At 39.2% G+C, this 16,834-nt stretch overlaps 1 protein-coding gene across 1 annotated transcript; it reads left to right on the forward strand.

The window, feature by feature from the left end:
• Nucleotides 1-9,181: 9,181 nt before the first annotated feature.
• Nucleotides 9,182-9,910, forward strand: FTMT (ferritin mitochondrial; the record flags this gene model as incomplete). Its single annotated transcript, XM_081090470.1, has 1 exon — nucleotides 9,182-9,910. The coding sequence occupies one exon, from the start codon at nucleotides 9,182-9,184 to the stop codon at nucleotides 9,908-9,910; it is 729 nt and encodes a 242-aa protein (XP_080946596.1).
• Nucleotides 9,911-16,834: the final 6,924 nt, after the last annotated feature.

Genomic DNA, 16,834 nt, shown 5'->3' on the forward strand with positions numbered 1-16,834 from the left:
TTTTTTTAAGTGAGAAAAAGGAAAAAACAAAGTATCAATCAGAAATTGCTATAACATGCATACCTGCCACTCAAATAGCTGTCATTCAATTCATTATTTCTCAGAGTAAAAAATTTTATTCAAGTCTTGCTCCAAATCACTTTCTTTACATAAGCATCACCAAGGATTAAATTTAAATTCCAATATTGAGTCACCACTTCTGGCCCTTCAGAGTCTTCAGGATCTTTTTTTATACATTCTGCATCACACTGTTACATTTTGGGCTCTCTTTCTTGAGACAGAAGTAATGGTATTAGACCATCCATATCACATTGGGTCTCTATTGCTTATTATTTTTTGAATAAGAATGGGTCATTTTAATCTTGTGATCCACTGGCGTTTCAGAGGGTGTCTTTGTTGGAGGACTAAATTCTTTTAGAGCATCTGTCTTTCTAATGTGGCCTGTGGTGGTTGTAAATTGAAACTCTTGGATGTGACAAAAGACAAAAGATAATGATTATGCATATCTTCAAAAACTGCACCTCATAGCACAATAGTGTGCTCAAGGCTTTCAGAATACCCTCTGTCCAAATGATCATCACTTTCAAGAATGCCGTTTTGAAATATTTTTAGTAATCACATAAGGTCCATGTTGAGAATGCTATGAATTAGATCATTTTAAATATATAGAGGTAACTTTATTTTCCTTACTGCTTTCATAATATAAGGAGGTGTTATTCCCAACTTAGAGGTTATTCGTAAAAGCAAGTTCACTTAAAAATTGTTCCCAGAATATGTATGTATGTAATATATATGGACATTCAGGCTCACACATGCAGCAAAGAATAATGAAACAGCTTGTCTTCTAAAACAACGTTGAAATATACTTTTAGCATAGCATAAAGGGCAGTTGTATGAATGTATATGTGTTAAACTGCTAAGATTTACAAATTAAACAATTTAAAAAGGAAATAAATGCTAAGGAGTTACGCTTCAGAATTCAAGTTCATTCCTTAGTCACACCCAAAAAAATATGATCACCAAAGTAACATAAATCTCTATTTTTCTTCCTACTAGAAAATAGCTCTTTTAACCATATTTGAATTCATCAGCTTTACATTTAAAACAATATGGCGGATGGTTTCTCTGGGTGTGCTTCCTTAAGGTGAAAACAAAGTCTTACCCAAGGCCTTTAATAAACACAGAAGATATTAGCTTGTCCTGGCAACAAGAAAGTCTGTGTTTTGAGAAAGAGTATCATATTTAAAAGATGCTTATCTGATTTAACAGTAATTTATAAGCTATCCCAAAATAACAACTCTTATATATTGGAAACATATATTATCCAAAGATAAGAACAACACAGTGAATTTTTTGTTCAACTACCTACTCCCTATATTGTCTTCACTTCGCCCTTTTTGTGTTTCTTGCCCTAACAATTCAACTCAGCCATTATTTCCCCTTGACATAAAATAGCATGTAGTGATTTTACCTGGGAAAGACTAGTATTTTCAATAGTATCCCCCTCCGTTGCTAATTTTCCTCTGTTTGTTGCCATAACTAAACTCTGAGAAATGTCTGAATTTAAAAAGCTCTCAGTATATTCAGTATATTCTGCTGTAATATTTTTATGATGTGTCCATGTTTCCATTATTATTATCTGTTCCTGAGCAGTCTCCACAGAATTCCCATGACATAAATTAGAGCTTAATGGTAAATAAAGACTTCTAGCTGTATTAGTTTGCTAGGGCTGCCATAACAAAACACCACAGACTAAATGGCAGAAGTTTATTTTCTTCTAGTTCTGGATCCAGAAGTCTATCTAAGATCAAGGTGCCAGCCAGGGTGGTTTCTGGTGAGAACTCTCTCCTTAGGTTACAGATAGTCATCGCCTCTGTGCTCCTACACGGCCTTTCCTCTGTGCAGCAAACTCCTGACGCCTCTTCCTCTTCTTATAAGGACAACAACCCTATCAGATTAGGGCCCATTATAATTATCTCTTTTAACTTAATTATAGTCTGAAAGGCCTTATCTCCAAATACTGTTACATTGAGTATTAGGACTTCAGCATATGGATTTGAGGGGGGGAGGGAATACAATTCAGTCCATCACACTAACCAACATGCTGGGATCTTAAACGGTCTTTAGTAGCCTACAGGAAACTTTGTGGATCATCCAGAATTAATTCCAGTTAGGCCTATGGCATTCTGTTTGTAAGCCACCTCTGAATTTATGTCTTGGTATATAGACCAAGTATATATGGATTTATGCTTTTGCATTATTGGAGCCACCAATAAAACTTCTAGAGCAGCGGTTCTCAACCTGTGGGTCACGACCCTTTCACAGGGGTCGCCTAAGACCATCGGAAAACACACATATAATTACATATTGTCTTTGTGATTAATCACTATGCTTTAATTATGTTCAATTTGTAACAATGAAAATACATCCTGCATATCAGATATTAACATTATGATTCATAACAGTAGCAAAATTACAGTTATGAAGTAGCAACGAAAATAATTTTATGGTTGGGGGTCACCACAACATGAGGAACTGTATTAAAGGGTCGCGGCATTAGGAAGGTTTAGAACCACTGTTCTAGAGGAAACTCTCCTAATCTTTTCTTTACCCATCAGGAAATAAAGCATAACATTTACCAATTACTCACAGTACCCCAGGTCACTGTCCTATAGGGTGCCACACCCCATCACCTAAATATCCATCCATGAGTGTAATATTTGAAGCCATCTGAATGAATCAACCAATTATTCGTTCATCGATCCACTTATTTATTAACTATCTATTGTTGAATATGCTAGTCAATGTAAAAAATCACTAGAGATTCAGCGATGAAGAAAACCAGGTTCCTGTCCTTGAATAGCTCATAGTTGAGAACTGGATGTGAACATTTTAAATTTGGCCATTCAAACCTAAGGTCGAAGTACATAATCACTATCTCAGTTTCAATATCATAAAAAGATGGATCAACATTAAAATCCTGCCAGGTCAGGACTGCTGTCTTACAGTGCCTTTGTGCAAATTTTAAAATGGCCACTGCTCTGGGACCAGATGGCACAGGAACAGTGCTGTTGTCTTCTTCAATGGACACAGACAAACCAAGAAGCACAGGCAGGATGCGGGTATTTACAGACCCCTTAGTTGTACTCACTTGTCCAAAGAACACACGTATAGTAATCCTCTTCCATGGGGTAGAACTCTGAATGTGTTGGTTGGTTTGTATCATGGGCCACCAGCAAACATCCTAACTTAATGCCAACCCTATAACCCAGGAGATTTTAAAGTCAATCCAGAGATCAGGGAGAACCTCAAAGTTAAAAAAAATGTGAATAACTATGAAATCCACAATGAAATTGCAGGAATCTTTGTGACTGATTTTGTCACAGGGAACTGGTTTATCCGCTAGAGAAAGCAAGAAAGGTACAGCACCTTTATAACATGCTTATTCCAGCCATCTATTTTCTGGATTCAATGACAAATGAACTATGAATAGGGATCTAAGCTAAATGCCATGTATCTCGTTAGTACTTACTAAATGCAAAGCAATAAAATCCTACTTTATGGCAGGGGGGAAAAGAGAGAAAGTAAGATTTTAAAAAATTGGGTGGGTAAAATGACTAATTTCTACAGTTTTAGGAACAATTATTGGGTGAAGAAAGAAAGTCTCAAAAGTGTCCTGCATGCGCTACCCTAAAATATCTCTGTATTTCATTTATTTTAGTCAGCATTTTTCCAGTAGGTATGCATCAGTGCATGTCATCAATTCAGTGAGTGAGAAGTTTGATAACACCATTTTTCTATATCACGAAGATAAATACACAACTTAGCTTTGGGCTTATAATTTAAATGAACCACAAAACTCTGATTTATTAAAACTCACTGCAGATTTTTAGACAAAAATGTATTCATGAGCAAAGGCAACAAGAAATTTTTGCGAAGGTTATTGAACTAAAATTTGTATTACTTTTGCCCCAGAAAAAAAAAGTAAAACCTGTATTTTCTTAACTATGTCATAATAAGGTGGACCAATTAATAATAAGATTGACAGAAAATATTGCTGTTAGTATATGCTGATAAAACATTCGTAATGATTTTTAAATGTGGTTTAATATCAAAACCACTGCAATACCTGTAACCATACAACAGATTCTAGGGCTGTTATCTAAAATCTACATTCTAGATGATCACAAATTGTCATTCCCCCTTCCAGCAAGCTCCCTTGTTCCTATTCTTTCTCACACCTCCTCATGTTAATTCTCTAGTAATATTTCCTAACATTGCCATCTCAACTTGCCTAGATAATTGAGAGGTTGGCTATTCAATTTCTTATGATCATCCCCACACTTCTCCCATTGTGCCACAACTTTAGCTACTCTCAACAGATACATGACTAGGGTAGAGTCATTTGTTTGTGTTTAAAGCTTTCTTTATATAGGTACATTTCACCACATCTGTGATTACCTGACCTCTTCAAAAACCTCTTTTTATATTTTTTAATTAAAAAAAGATTGAAATAGTGGTTAAGTGAAATTACTCTTAAGTTATTTTAAAATGTGTAACAAAATTAAATCCTCATCTTCCTCTCTTCCAATCTATCCACTTGCAATGGTCAGGTATTACCATGGTATAGTAGCCTGCAGGTGCAACTTTTCTGACAGCCTACTGTTTAGAAATGTCTTTATTCCTCTTCTTCATGTGTGCTTGTGTGTGTATACACTTCCATGTACACCTTTTTGGTCCCTCCAAATATGGGATTGTGTACACACACACACACACACACACACACGTGTGCATGGCTTCTCCATTTAAAAAATCTTATGGATATATCTCCATATTGCCACAAAGAGAACACCACTTGATCCTATTATGGGCTGTATGATATTCCATTGTATGACTCTCCTGTAATTTATCAATACTCCAAGGAGAGACAGTTTACTTTCCGCTTTTTATTGTTATGTACAGCACTGCAATGAAATTAACATTCTTATTTCCGTACTCTTTATGCACCACATTTTTCCATATGAGTTTCTCCAAGTGGGGTTGCTAAGTCATAAGGTTTTTTTAATGAGATTCTTGAGAAAAGGATTTATTTATAGATTCCTAAGGACTCACTTACCCCTCCGAGATATGCTGGTCACTAAATAGTATTAGCAGACTCCAGTTAACTGAACTGTCCTCGGAAACACTCTGAAAAAGTGAAACTGACTGGCCCTTTCACTTCTATGTCCAACCCACTGACTGAAAGAACCCCATGTTATATAACTTGAGTAATGGCAAACCACAGCTTTGGTGGAAGCAGCATCCTCAAAGGGTTCTAGCACTTAAAATAGCTACTCCAAGCATACATACAGGCCAGCACATGTAGGCTTTATGCATTTTATTATTTCAGAAGATTTTAAACTATAACATATTAAAGCAAGCAAGGACATCAACACTCATTACATTCTTTAGAGTCATAAAGCAGACTCAAAACCTTGACCCAATTCAAATCAATTCTCTCCTAAGTTGCAAATTATATACTGTCCATCTTGCAGCCAATTCAAGGGCATGTACCTTGGTTGCCAGTTCAATCCCTGGCCCTGGTTGGGGCACGAGTGGGAAGCAACCAATGGATGTGTCTCTCTCACATGGATGTTTCTCTGTTTCTCTCCCCCTCCCCCAAGCCCCTTCCCTTCCCTCTCTCTAAAATATCAATGGGAAAAATATCCTCACTCATTGAGTGAAAATTAAAAATAAATTAATGAGTTGCCCTTAAAAACAAATAAATACAAATATAAAAACAATTCGCTCATATCCAAAATCACTGAAGTTAGATGACATCTCTGTCCTAAAGGACACACACACACACACACACACACACACAATTATAGCATAATATACTCTCAATATAAACAAAGTACGTAGACAACAACAAAAAAGTAAGGGATTTCCAAATGAGGTTATATAAGACCTTACAGAGTAGATATATTTAATGGGACCATTAAAGATGAATTTCATGAGGAAGTGAGGGGAACCCCAGAGAATCATAAAAGCGTAGAGATAGAGAGGCATACTGGGAAGAGAAAAAGACACTAAAATTGTTTCTCTCTCTCTCTCTCTCTCTCTCTCTCTCTCTCTCTCTCTCTTTTTCTTCCTTCTTCTCTAAAAATCAATAAAAACATATCCTCAGGTAAGAAGTAAAATTTCTTTTAAATGAGGAAGAAATGAAATTATTATGCTAAGCAAAATAAGCCAGTCAGAGAAAGAAAAATATCACATGATCTTACTTATATGTGGAATCCAATGACCAAAATAAACTGACAAAGAAAAGAGATCCAGAGACATGGAATCATGAAAGAGACTGACAAATCTCAGAGGGAAGAGATTAACCAAAGAATTTATATGCATTATATGCATAACCCATGGACACAGGCAATAGAGCAGAGAATGCCTGGGGAGGGGAGGGGATGGGGTGAAAGGAGTAAAGGGGGAAAAGGGGAACATCTGTAATACTTTCAAAATAAAGATAATTTTTTAAAAACTGAGGAAGAAATGAGCTGAGAGGAATGTGGGTGATGGTCTAGGTTTGTGTTTTTGGCAGAACAGCATTAATTTTACTATGAATATTAGGAATCAAAATGTTCAAAGGATAAAAATAACACCTACCAGATCCTTGCATTTTCAAAGTCCAGTAAAATATATGATAAATACTGTAATGGGAAGAAGAAATATTTTTGACAAACTAATATGGGTTATCTAAATGTGTATTGTGTTTTATGGCATTGTTTTGCATTACATTTCATGTTCTGCATTGGTTTTATATCTATGCTTTTTATTACCTTGCAGATAAGCATTTATATAAAGAACATCATTTTTCCTAAAACACTAGTAGCAACAGTTGGCATTTAACACCACTCTAAAGAATCATTTTCATAACCTGTCTTTAGGGAACTACATTTTAGGTATAGCAAAAGTTTGGGGGAAATAAAAGCAAAAAATGGGTATACAGAAGCAAAAAATCATGAGAAATTGCTTGGTGAGTATCAATCACATTCTACAAGCAGAATTTAAGTACAACCAGATCTTAAGCATCCACCTTTATTTATGGCACACTTTAAGATGCTCATTTGAGACTAAGGAGCTTACTACAAAACTACAAGTTTGATATGTCCACATAATAAAAGGATTTCTACATCACTACTCATACATAATAGCAACAATATCATACATTTAAGCATTCTTTATAAGCTGCTTAGGTTTTTTCCATAGGCAATAATATAAGTATTATTTACTGAATAATATAAAATAATTGGTTTTGAATAATTAAATAGAAATTATCCAGTAAAAACTATTAAAGAATATTTTGAGTCAATTCTGTGTCAGGCACTATGATAAGTACTCTATACACATTCTCTTAACCTTTTCAATCACCTCCTGGAAGTAGGTAGGATCCTAAATTTCCAGTGAGGAAACTAACCTAGAAAGGTAACTGGACTTCCCCAAGGAAATATAAGAAAATAACATAGAGGAGGTAATATGCAGATAATACAACAAGACCTGAATAGAAGCAGTAGTAATAGCAAAGATCCAGATATTAACTATAAGAAATCAAACAACCACAAGAAAAGAAATCATCCAACATATAAATGGGCAAAATATTTGAAAGTACATGACACTAAAGATATACAGCTGGCAAAGTAGTATGTAAAATATACTCAGCATCATGAATTATTCTGGCAATGCAAATTTAAAAGGAAATACCAGTTAGAGTGGCCAAAACTTAAGACTTACACAGGAATGTAAACAAAGACCTGTACGGGAATGTTCATAGCAGCTTTATTTTAATAGCAAAACTGTAAACAACCACAATGAACATCAGCAGGTGAAAGGATAAACAAATTTGCTATATCCACACAATGGAATACATCCCAGCCATAAAAAGGATTGATACAACATGGGTGAATCTCAAAATAATGATGCTGAGTGAAAGAAAACTAGCCAGAAAAACAAACAAAAAACCCATACTGATTCCATTTATATAAAATTCTAGAAAATGCAAACTAATCTATCTAGTGAGGAAAAACAGATCAGTGGGTGCCTGGAATGATGTGGAGCAGAGAGCTGCACAAAGGAAATTACAAAATACAAAGGGGCATGAGGAAACTTTGGGGGGTGATATGTTCATTGTCTTGATTTTGGTGATGGTTTCACAGATGTATTACTATGTCAAACCCCATCAAGTTGTATCTGTTGTTTATTTAATATGTCAATTATACCACTATAAAGCCAATAAAAAAGCATGTTTCTACTTTTGTGTGTCTGTGATATATATTTTATGGGGTTCTTTTTTTAAATCTGTGAGAATTACCATCAACATTTTAACAATGGTTGTCTCTGAGTAAAGGAAGAATTAGGAATGTCTTGAATTTTCTTCTGTGAGTTTCTCAATAGACTACAATAATATATATATACTTTTAAGGTCATTTTATTTTATTTTTATTTCTTAATCCTCACTTTATGTTTTCATTGAGTTTGAGAGAGAGAGAGAGAGAGAGAGAGAGAGAGAGAGAGAGAGAGAGAGAGATGGGTTGCCTCCCTCATGCATCCTGACCAGGAATCCAACCTGCAACCTTTTGGTGTACAGGACAACACTCCAACAGAGTCACTGGGCCAGGGACGGTAATTATTTCCTACTTAAATTTGTTAAAATAATCAGAAAGTCAATTTATAAGATCCACTTTGGGAGTGGGCTGTTACTCTGAGATAAACTGGTAATGACTTTTGTTTTACCCTACCTATTTCTCAGGTTTGCCTCCCCATCCCATACCCCTGGGACAGAAAAAGCTCAGGAAGGGAGGGAGAGAGGGCAAGCAGGGCTTGGCTCAGTCAGTCCTTTCTTTCGCAAGTACAGGCGGCTACTTTTTGGACAGCATTTTAACTTAGGTTAAATAATAAATTACAAACGCCCAAGAGCAGAAATCTTGCGCCTACGATAGAGGGAACAGATCAATGGAACTGTGTCATTGTCATGTGCCCAAACGCGCGACAGGCGCGCGCCACCTCTGCCACCCGCATGGAACTCGGTGCCACTGGAAGAAAGGGGGCGTGTGACGCAGCGGCAGTCGCCTAGGGCCCAGTTCTGATTCACACCTGACGCCCCTGGGGCCTGACCATGCGTCTCCACTTCTGAAGAGAAGGGGCCATGCTGTCCAGTGTCTTGCTCCTTTCCAAGCATATCAGCACTTCGCTGGTGTCCCTGCGCGGCGCGCGCCTTGGCTTCGCTCTCCCGCGGCGCTGGGCCACCAGGAGCCCCTGGGTTCCGCGGCCCGCCGCTCCCCTCCGACCCCGGGCAGCAGCCGCCTCCTCCAGGACTCTCTCGGGGTCCGCCCCCGCCCCCTCCCGGGTGCGCCAGAACTTCCACCCGGACTCGGAGGCCGCCATCAACCGCCAGATCAACCTCGAGCTCTATGCGTCCTACGTGTACTTGTCCATGGCCTATTACTTCTCCAGGGACGACGTGGCCTTGAACAACTTCGCTCGGTATTTCCTTCGCCTGTCCCGGGAGGAGACCCAGCACGCAGAGGCGCTGATGAGGCTGCAGAACCAGCGGGGAGGCAGGATCTGCCTGCAGGACATCAAGAAACCGGACAGGGACGACTGGAAGAGCGGGCTGAACGCCATGGAGTGTGCTCTGCTCTTGGAGAAGAATGTGAACCAGTCGTTGCTGGAATTGCACTCTCTGGCCTCAGCTAAAGGTGACCCCCATTTGTGCGACTTCCTGGAAACTCACTATCTAAATGATCAGGTGAAGTCTATCAAAGAACTAGGTGACCACGTGCACACCTTGATTACGATGGGGGCCCCAGACTGCGGCCTGGCGGAGTACCTTTTTGACAAACATACCCTTGGAAATGAAAACAATCAGAACTAAGCCACAGGCTGCCTTCCCCACCACCAGGGTGTGCCAGGACCCAGAATCAACTGTCTCCTCTTTCTTGCCCTTAAAAGGCACTTCCACCTTTATATTCCTGTTATACTGTTCCTCTAGTAAAGTGATTTGCAGAGAAAATGAAGTTAGCCTATATTAACAAGGCTTTTTGCCCAGCAATTTTCCCAGCCGGAAAGGAAGCCCAGGATACTATGGTATAAAAAAGACTGCAAAAAAGCAACTGAAAGTAGATGTAAAAACTAAATTTCTTCAATTACCAAATATATTCCAGACCATGGATCCTCACTAAATGTCGGTGATTTTCAACTCAACAAGCGCCTGTTATTTTCAAGACTTTATGCTAAAGCTAACGTGGGAAAATGTGTAAGATAAATATACCAATAGCTCTAACAAGATGAAGAATGCATATAGTACTGTCAAAATCAGACATGCAAAATTCTATGACAACGTTTACTCTTTTCCAAAGTGTGTTCCAAGAAACAGTAATGTCTGGAGATGATCTGTTTTTTAAAGAGATTTTGTGATCAAATAAATTTAAGACAAGCTACATAAGGTATCAGTGCTGGCCTTGGAAAGTCACAGTGTATGTTAGCATTTTAAGGGCTCTGGGAAGTCTTGCAATTAAAAACAAAACAAAGCAAAAAAAATATTTTGGTTATTTTTGTTTAGCTCAATGTTTCCCAAAGATATCCAATCTCAGCTAGTTTTGTTTGTTTGTTTGTTTTACTTTTTTTATGGTACTACTAGAGGCCTGATGCATGAATTCATGCACAGGTCCCTCAGCCTAGCTGGTGATCAGGGTGATCGGGGCCGTCTTCCCCAGTCCCAATCAGGGCTGATCCCGGGGGAGGGACCTTGGAAGGTTGGCTGGCCCGGGCCACAGGGGATTGGGAGTGCACTGACCACCCAGCTGGCTGTGGTGGGGGGAGGGACCGCAGGAGGTTGGCTGTGGGAGCACACTGACCACCAGAGAGCAGCAGCTGCATTGAGTGTCTGCTCCCTGGTCGTCAGTGTGCATCATAGAGACTGGTCAACCATTCGCTTAGGCTTTTATATATATAGATATCTAGATCTGATTTCAGACTATGCATTTCACCACTGAGCCATATAGCCTTCCTTTTAACATCCCCAAAAGAGCAACTAGACTGCAGAAAACACCCTTCTATGGCCTTTTAAATGGAAAGGAAAAAAACCCATCATAGGATAGAAAAGTCAAGAAGGGCTCCAGAATGAAGGATGCATCTGCTGGGTAGATGTTTTCTTGGGGGCATGGGAGGAGGAGGTATGATAAAAGGAGTAGGAGAATATTCGGTTAGGAGACCTGAGACTAGACTAAGAACATTGGATGATGTTTGGAAAATGGGCTGGAGTGGAGTGTGGATGTGAGAAGGAGGGGTTAGGCTTAATGAGCACTAGCAGTGATTTGAAGGGCTTTAAGTAGAAGAATGCTGTGCTCTAAGAGTTGAGCAAGCAGAAGTGTAGTTGTACAGAATAAAAATCTGTGGACAACCTAAAAGTCTGTGTTAGTTTGGGTCCTCCAAGAAACAGATATCAAGAAATATATTAGGAAAAATGGAAAGGCCCTTGAGAGAAAATGGAAAAAGAGCTGGAAGCAGCAGGGAGAGTCTTCAGACTCCATGCGAGTCTGATCATGAGAGAAGGAAGAAAGGAAAAGTTGTACATTGGTCTAAGGCAGCAGTTCTCAACCTGTGGGTCGCAACCCCTTTGGCGGTCGAACAACCCTTTCACAGGGGTCGCCTAAGACCATCCTGCATATTGGATATTTACATTACGATTCATAACAGTAGCAACCTTACATTGAAGTAGCAACGAAAATAATTTTATGGTTGGATCACAACATGAGTAACTGTATTTAAAGGGCCAGAAGGTTGAGAACCACTGGCCTAAGGGAAGTTCTGCAAGTCTGCAAGGGTGTCTGGGAGACCTCCAGACAAAGTTGCTCATCAGAGGAATCCCAAATGTCCAAGAAACGGGCCTGGTTAAGCATATTTCCAGGACTCAGTTATTCACTTGGAATGATCCATACAAAGTGCAACTTTGCAACAAACTGAGGGACAAATTGCTTTTAGAGCACGGCAGCTGGCAAACTGTGCTCCCTGTAGTCCTAGATCTAAGAGGCACATTCACATGACTGCACAAACTCAACAACATGATTTAGATTCAAGTACTATACATGGGACACTCTGCAGAAATTAAATATGATTTTGTCAATTAAATAATGATGTGGCCAGAAATTCCCCACTCAGCGATGAGAGAGTGTAAAGTTCCGTGATTACTTCCACATTCTCAGTTAAATTAAAGTATTATCAGCTGACAGTAAGAGGGGGAGGAGATTAGGAGATTTGAGATGAAAATGTATAAAATAATTATTCAGGATAATGGTCATTGAATGTTTTTTTACAGCAACATAGAATAAGAACTATCACTATCCAGAATGTAAATATAAGAACACACACACACACACACACACACACACACACACACACCAAGAATTTCAGGAGACAATACTCTTATTTCACTTACTTTCACTTCAATTCTATTGTATTAACAAAAGGTGGATAGTGACTTGCTAAATTCCATGACACACTGATGGGCTGCTTGAAAAACACTCATCTACTGCTCGGAAAATGGCGGAGGTATAAGCGGACGTGTCCTGTGCCTTGTCCTGGAGCAGATAAGGGTGAGCAGCTGAAACGGGTAACATTCAGCCCGAATAGGTAGAGGATTTTCAGCTGAGAGATTGTCTGCAGCTAGGAAAGACTAAAAACCCCCCAGGGAAAAAAAAGGACAGTTGGAGACTGCGGCTGAAGCCTCTCCTGGTGCGCCAGCTAAGCAGCGGAGACTGCGCCATCTTGGGTGGTTGTTGCCGGCATCCAGAGACCAGCTACTAACCTGGAAACAAGGGATCTCAAGCAGCGTGACTGCCTGAACTCAGACGAGCACTGCTTCTTCTCACGGAAAGGTTGGACATCCCCTAAAGGTGCGGTTTGCAGTTCGGGTTGGAGGGAGGACCGAGCTCGCGCGCGCTGGGCGGAATCTGTGCCCGCAGAGTCTGCAGCTGTTGGGACCAGCGTGACCCGCGAGTGGGGAAGGGGCCCCACAGGGCTGCTGGCAGAAGGGAACGCGAAAAATGAGCCCATAGCTGGACTGGATGTAAAGGAGCAGCCTTGGACTTTGCCAATCTGCTGGCTGCTTGGTGCCAGGGGCGTGTGGGCGCGTGGAGACTGCGCGCGGAGACTGTGCGCAGACCTGGAAGGTGGAGGCTTGCGAATTCGCACAACTATCAGGCTCTTGTTACAGTTCCCCTTAGATCCGTGCATTTGATTATTAAACCCAGCGCATGGGATTCCCCAGTTGGGGTCATTCGCAGAGCCTGTAGGGGAAAGTTCTTTTTGGGGAGCCTGGGAAACAGCGGACAGTGGCAAGGAACCAGCTCTGGGCAGTGGTCTTTCTCGAATCAGTTCCAAATACCATAGAGGACAAAACCCTACTGATAGAGAGGACTTAGAGCCTCGGAAGTAAATCCAGACACACTGCCACCCAGAGGCAGAGCCACGAAATGTCTCTTTTGTGATCACAAATAAAGGCAGTCTGGTAAAAAAATACAACCTGCCTTAAAATCAGGTCTGTGGTTTACTGCACGGAGGGACAGTGTATCGCAGGGAAGTTCAACACTCCCCTGAATGCCTGGCAGGACTGAGGCGTGCCAAAAAGAAGAGTGGAAGATCTGAAGCACCTTCACTTCCGAATATTTTTATATATATTTTTTTTTTAATTCTTTTTTCACCATTTCATTAAGAACCTATTTTATTTATTTTTTTATTTTTTATTTTTTTCATCACCTGATTTTACCTTTTTAATTACTACATTTTTTAACCAGTATTATTGCTATCCTTTTACCATTTTTTCAAGGGTCATTTTATTTTTTATTATTTTTTTTTATTTTTCTTTATTTTATTTTGGGATTAGTGTTCTACACTCTATTTTCATCGTTCCTTTAGCATCATTTCTCTCTATCTCACATTTACCCTTAAGCCAAAACTCTCTTCCTCACTTTTCCCCTTTTGTTGTCCTGTTTCTCTTACCCTATTCCTGCTTTGGATTTTACCTATTCCTCCTTTCTACCCACTGTCTAAATTTCACCCTACTTATATATCTAATTTCCAATCCCTCGCTCTCCCCATACAAATAGCCTCTTCCCCACCTCTATTTCATTCTCTTAATTTTTTTTTGTTTTTGTTGTTGTTGTTGTTTTTTTTTTTGGTTTTTTTTGGTCTTTTTGTGTTTTTTTTTTTTCTCTCCCTTTTCCCAATCTCATTTCGGCACTCCTTTTTGTTTTTTATTTTTCACTCTAATATTTTTCTCTTTTTTCTTCTTTATCCCCTAATTCTCTTCGCTCGGGGGGGTCACCTTTATTTGGGGTTATTAATATCGTGAATGCATTTAGTTCGGTGCCTTGTACGTTGTGCCTTGTTGTGTTGTATTTTGTGCCTTTGAATCAGCGCAACAGAGAGAGATCTACATAACCAAACACCTTGAGAAGAGAAATCATGGTGAAACAAAGAACCAACCCAAATATGAAAGAAAAACAGGCATCATCAGAAAAGGAAGTAAACGAAATAGAGGCAATGGAGGCAAGCAACCTGTCAGAGAAAGAATTCAGAGTAATGGTCATAAGGTGGATGAAAAGAATGGAAGACCAATTCAACAATATGTGTAGGAACCAAGAGGAAATGAAGAAGAACCAAGAGGAAATGAAGAGAAACCAAGAAGAAATGAAAAACGACATCACTGCCATAAAGAACTCAATAGAAAGCATCAACAGTAGACTAGAAGAAGCAGAGGACCGTATCAGCGAGCTAGAAGACAAGGTAGAAAAAAATACCCAAACAGAACAGCTTCTAGAAAAAAAAATTAAAAAGCAGGAAGAGAGCCTAAGAGAACTCTGGGACAATGCTAAACGAAACAACATCCGAATAATAGGGGTGCCAGAAGGAGAGGAAAATGAGCAAGGAATAGAAAACCTGTTTGAAAAAATAGTAACAGAAAATTTCCCTGATATAGGGAGGAAAAAACTCACACAAATCCAAGAAGCTCACAGAGTCCCAAACAAAATGAACCCGAAAAGACCGACACCAAGGCACATAATAATTAAATTGGCAAACACCAACGACAAAGCAAGAATCTTAAAAGCAGCCAGAGAGAGACAGAAAGTTACCTACAAAGGATCCCCCATCAGACTAGCGACCGATTTCTCAACAGAAACACATCAGGCAAGAAGGGAATGGAATGAAATATACAAAGTCATGCAAAGGAAGGGTCTGAATCCAAGAATACTATACCCAGCGAGGCTATCAATCAAAATTGAGGGTCAAATCAGGAGCTTCACAGACAAAAATGGTCTAGGGGAGTTTATTACAACCAAACCAGCAATGCAAGAAATGCTAAAGGGTCTGCTGTAAATAGAAAAAACAGGAAACAAAGAAGGAACGCAGCAGTAAAGAACAAAAATGGCGACTAACAAGTTTCTGTCAATAATAACTTTAAATGTAAATGGATTAAATTCCCCAGTCAAAAGGCATAGGGTAAATGAGTGGATAAGAAAACATGACCCATATATCTGCTGTCTACAGGAAACCCACCTCAGAAAAAATGACGCACACAGACTGATGGTGAAGGGATGGAAAAAGGTTTTTCAGGCCAATGGAAGTGAAAAAAAAGCCGGGGTAGCAATACTTATATCTGACAAATTAGATCTCAAAGTGAAGGACATAAAAAGAGATCAAGAAGGCCACTTCATAATACTAAAGGGAGCAGTCCAACAAGAAGAAATAACTCTGGTAAATATATATGCACCCAATATAGGAGCACCCAAATACGTAAGAAATCTTCTGGAGAAGATCAAGGGAGAGATTGACAGCAATACAATCATAGTAGGGGACCTTAACACCCCATTATCGCCACTGGACAAATCCTCTAAACAGAAACTCAGCAAAGAAACATCAATCCTAAATGACTCACTAGATCAGATGGAATTAATTGACATCTTCAGAACATTTCACCCCAAAGCCACAGAATATACATTCTCCTCAGGTGCACATTTGTCATCTTCAAAGATAGACCATATATTGGGTCACAGACAAAGTCTCTTCAAATTCAAGAAAATTGAAATCATATCAAGTATCTTCTCAGACCACAAAGGCATAAAACTGGAAATCAACTACAACAAAAACAATCCAAAAAAATCAAACACATGGAGACTAAATAGCATGCTACTAAACAACGACTGGGTCACCAGTGAGATCAAAGAAAAAATAAAAAACATCATGGCAACGAATGACAATGAAAACACAACAATCCAAAACCTATGGGACACAGCAAAAGCAGTCTTGAGAGGGAAGTTCATAGCTCTACAAGCCTACTGCAAGAAACAAGAAACAATGAGAATAAATGACCTAACTCTACAACTCGAAGAATTAGAAAGAGAGCAACAAAAAAAGCCCACTGTAAGCAGAAGGAAGGAAATAACAAAGATCAGAGCGGAGATAAACGACATAGAGACCAAAAAAACAATACAAAAGATCAACAAAACCAAGAGCTGGTTCTTTGAAAGGATAAACAAGATTGATACACCTCTAGCCAGGCTCACCAAGAAACAAAGAGAGAGGACCCAAATAAACAAAATCAGAAATGAAAGAGGAGAAATAACAACAGACCCCATAGAAATACAAAGGATTGTTAGAAAATACTATGAACAACTCTACTCCAACACACTAGACAACCTGGAGGAAATGGACATATTCCTAGATAAATACAACCTTCCAAAACTTAACCAGGAAGAATCTAAAAATCTCAATAGGCCAATAACTATGGAGGAAATCGAAG

Source organism: Myotis nattereri, assembly GCF_964212035.1.
Source record: "Myotis nattereri genome assembly, chromosome: 4".
Lineage (NCBI taxonomy): Eukaryota > Metazoa > Chordata > Mammalia > Chiroptera > Vespertilionidae > Myotis > Myotis nattereri.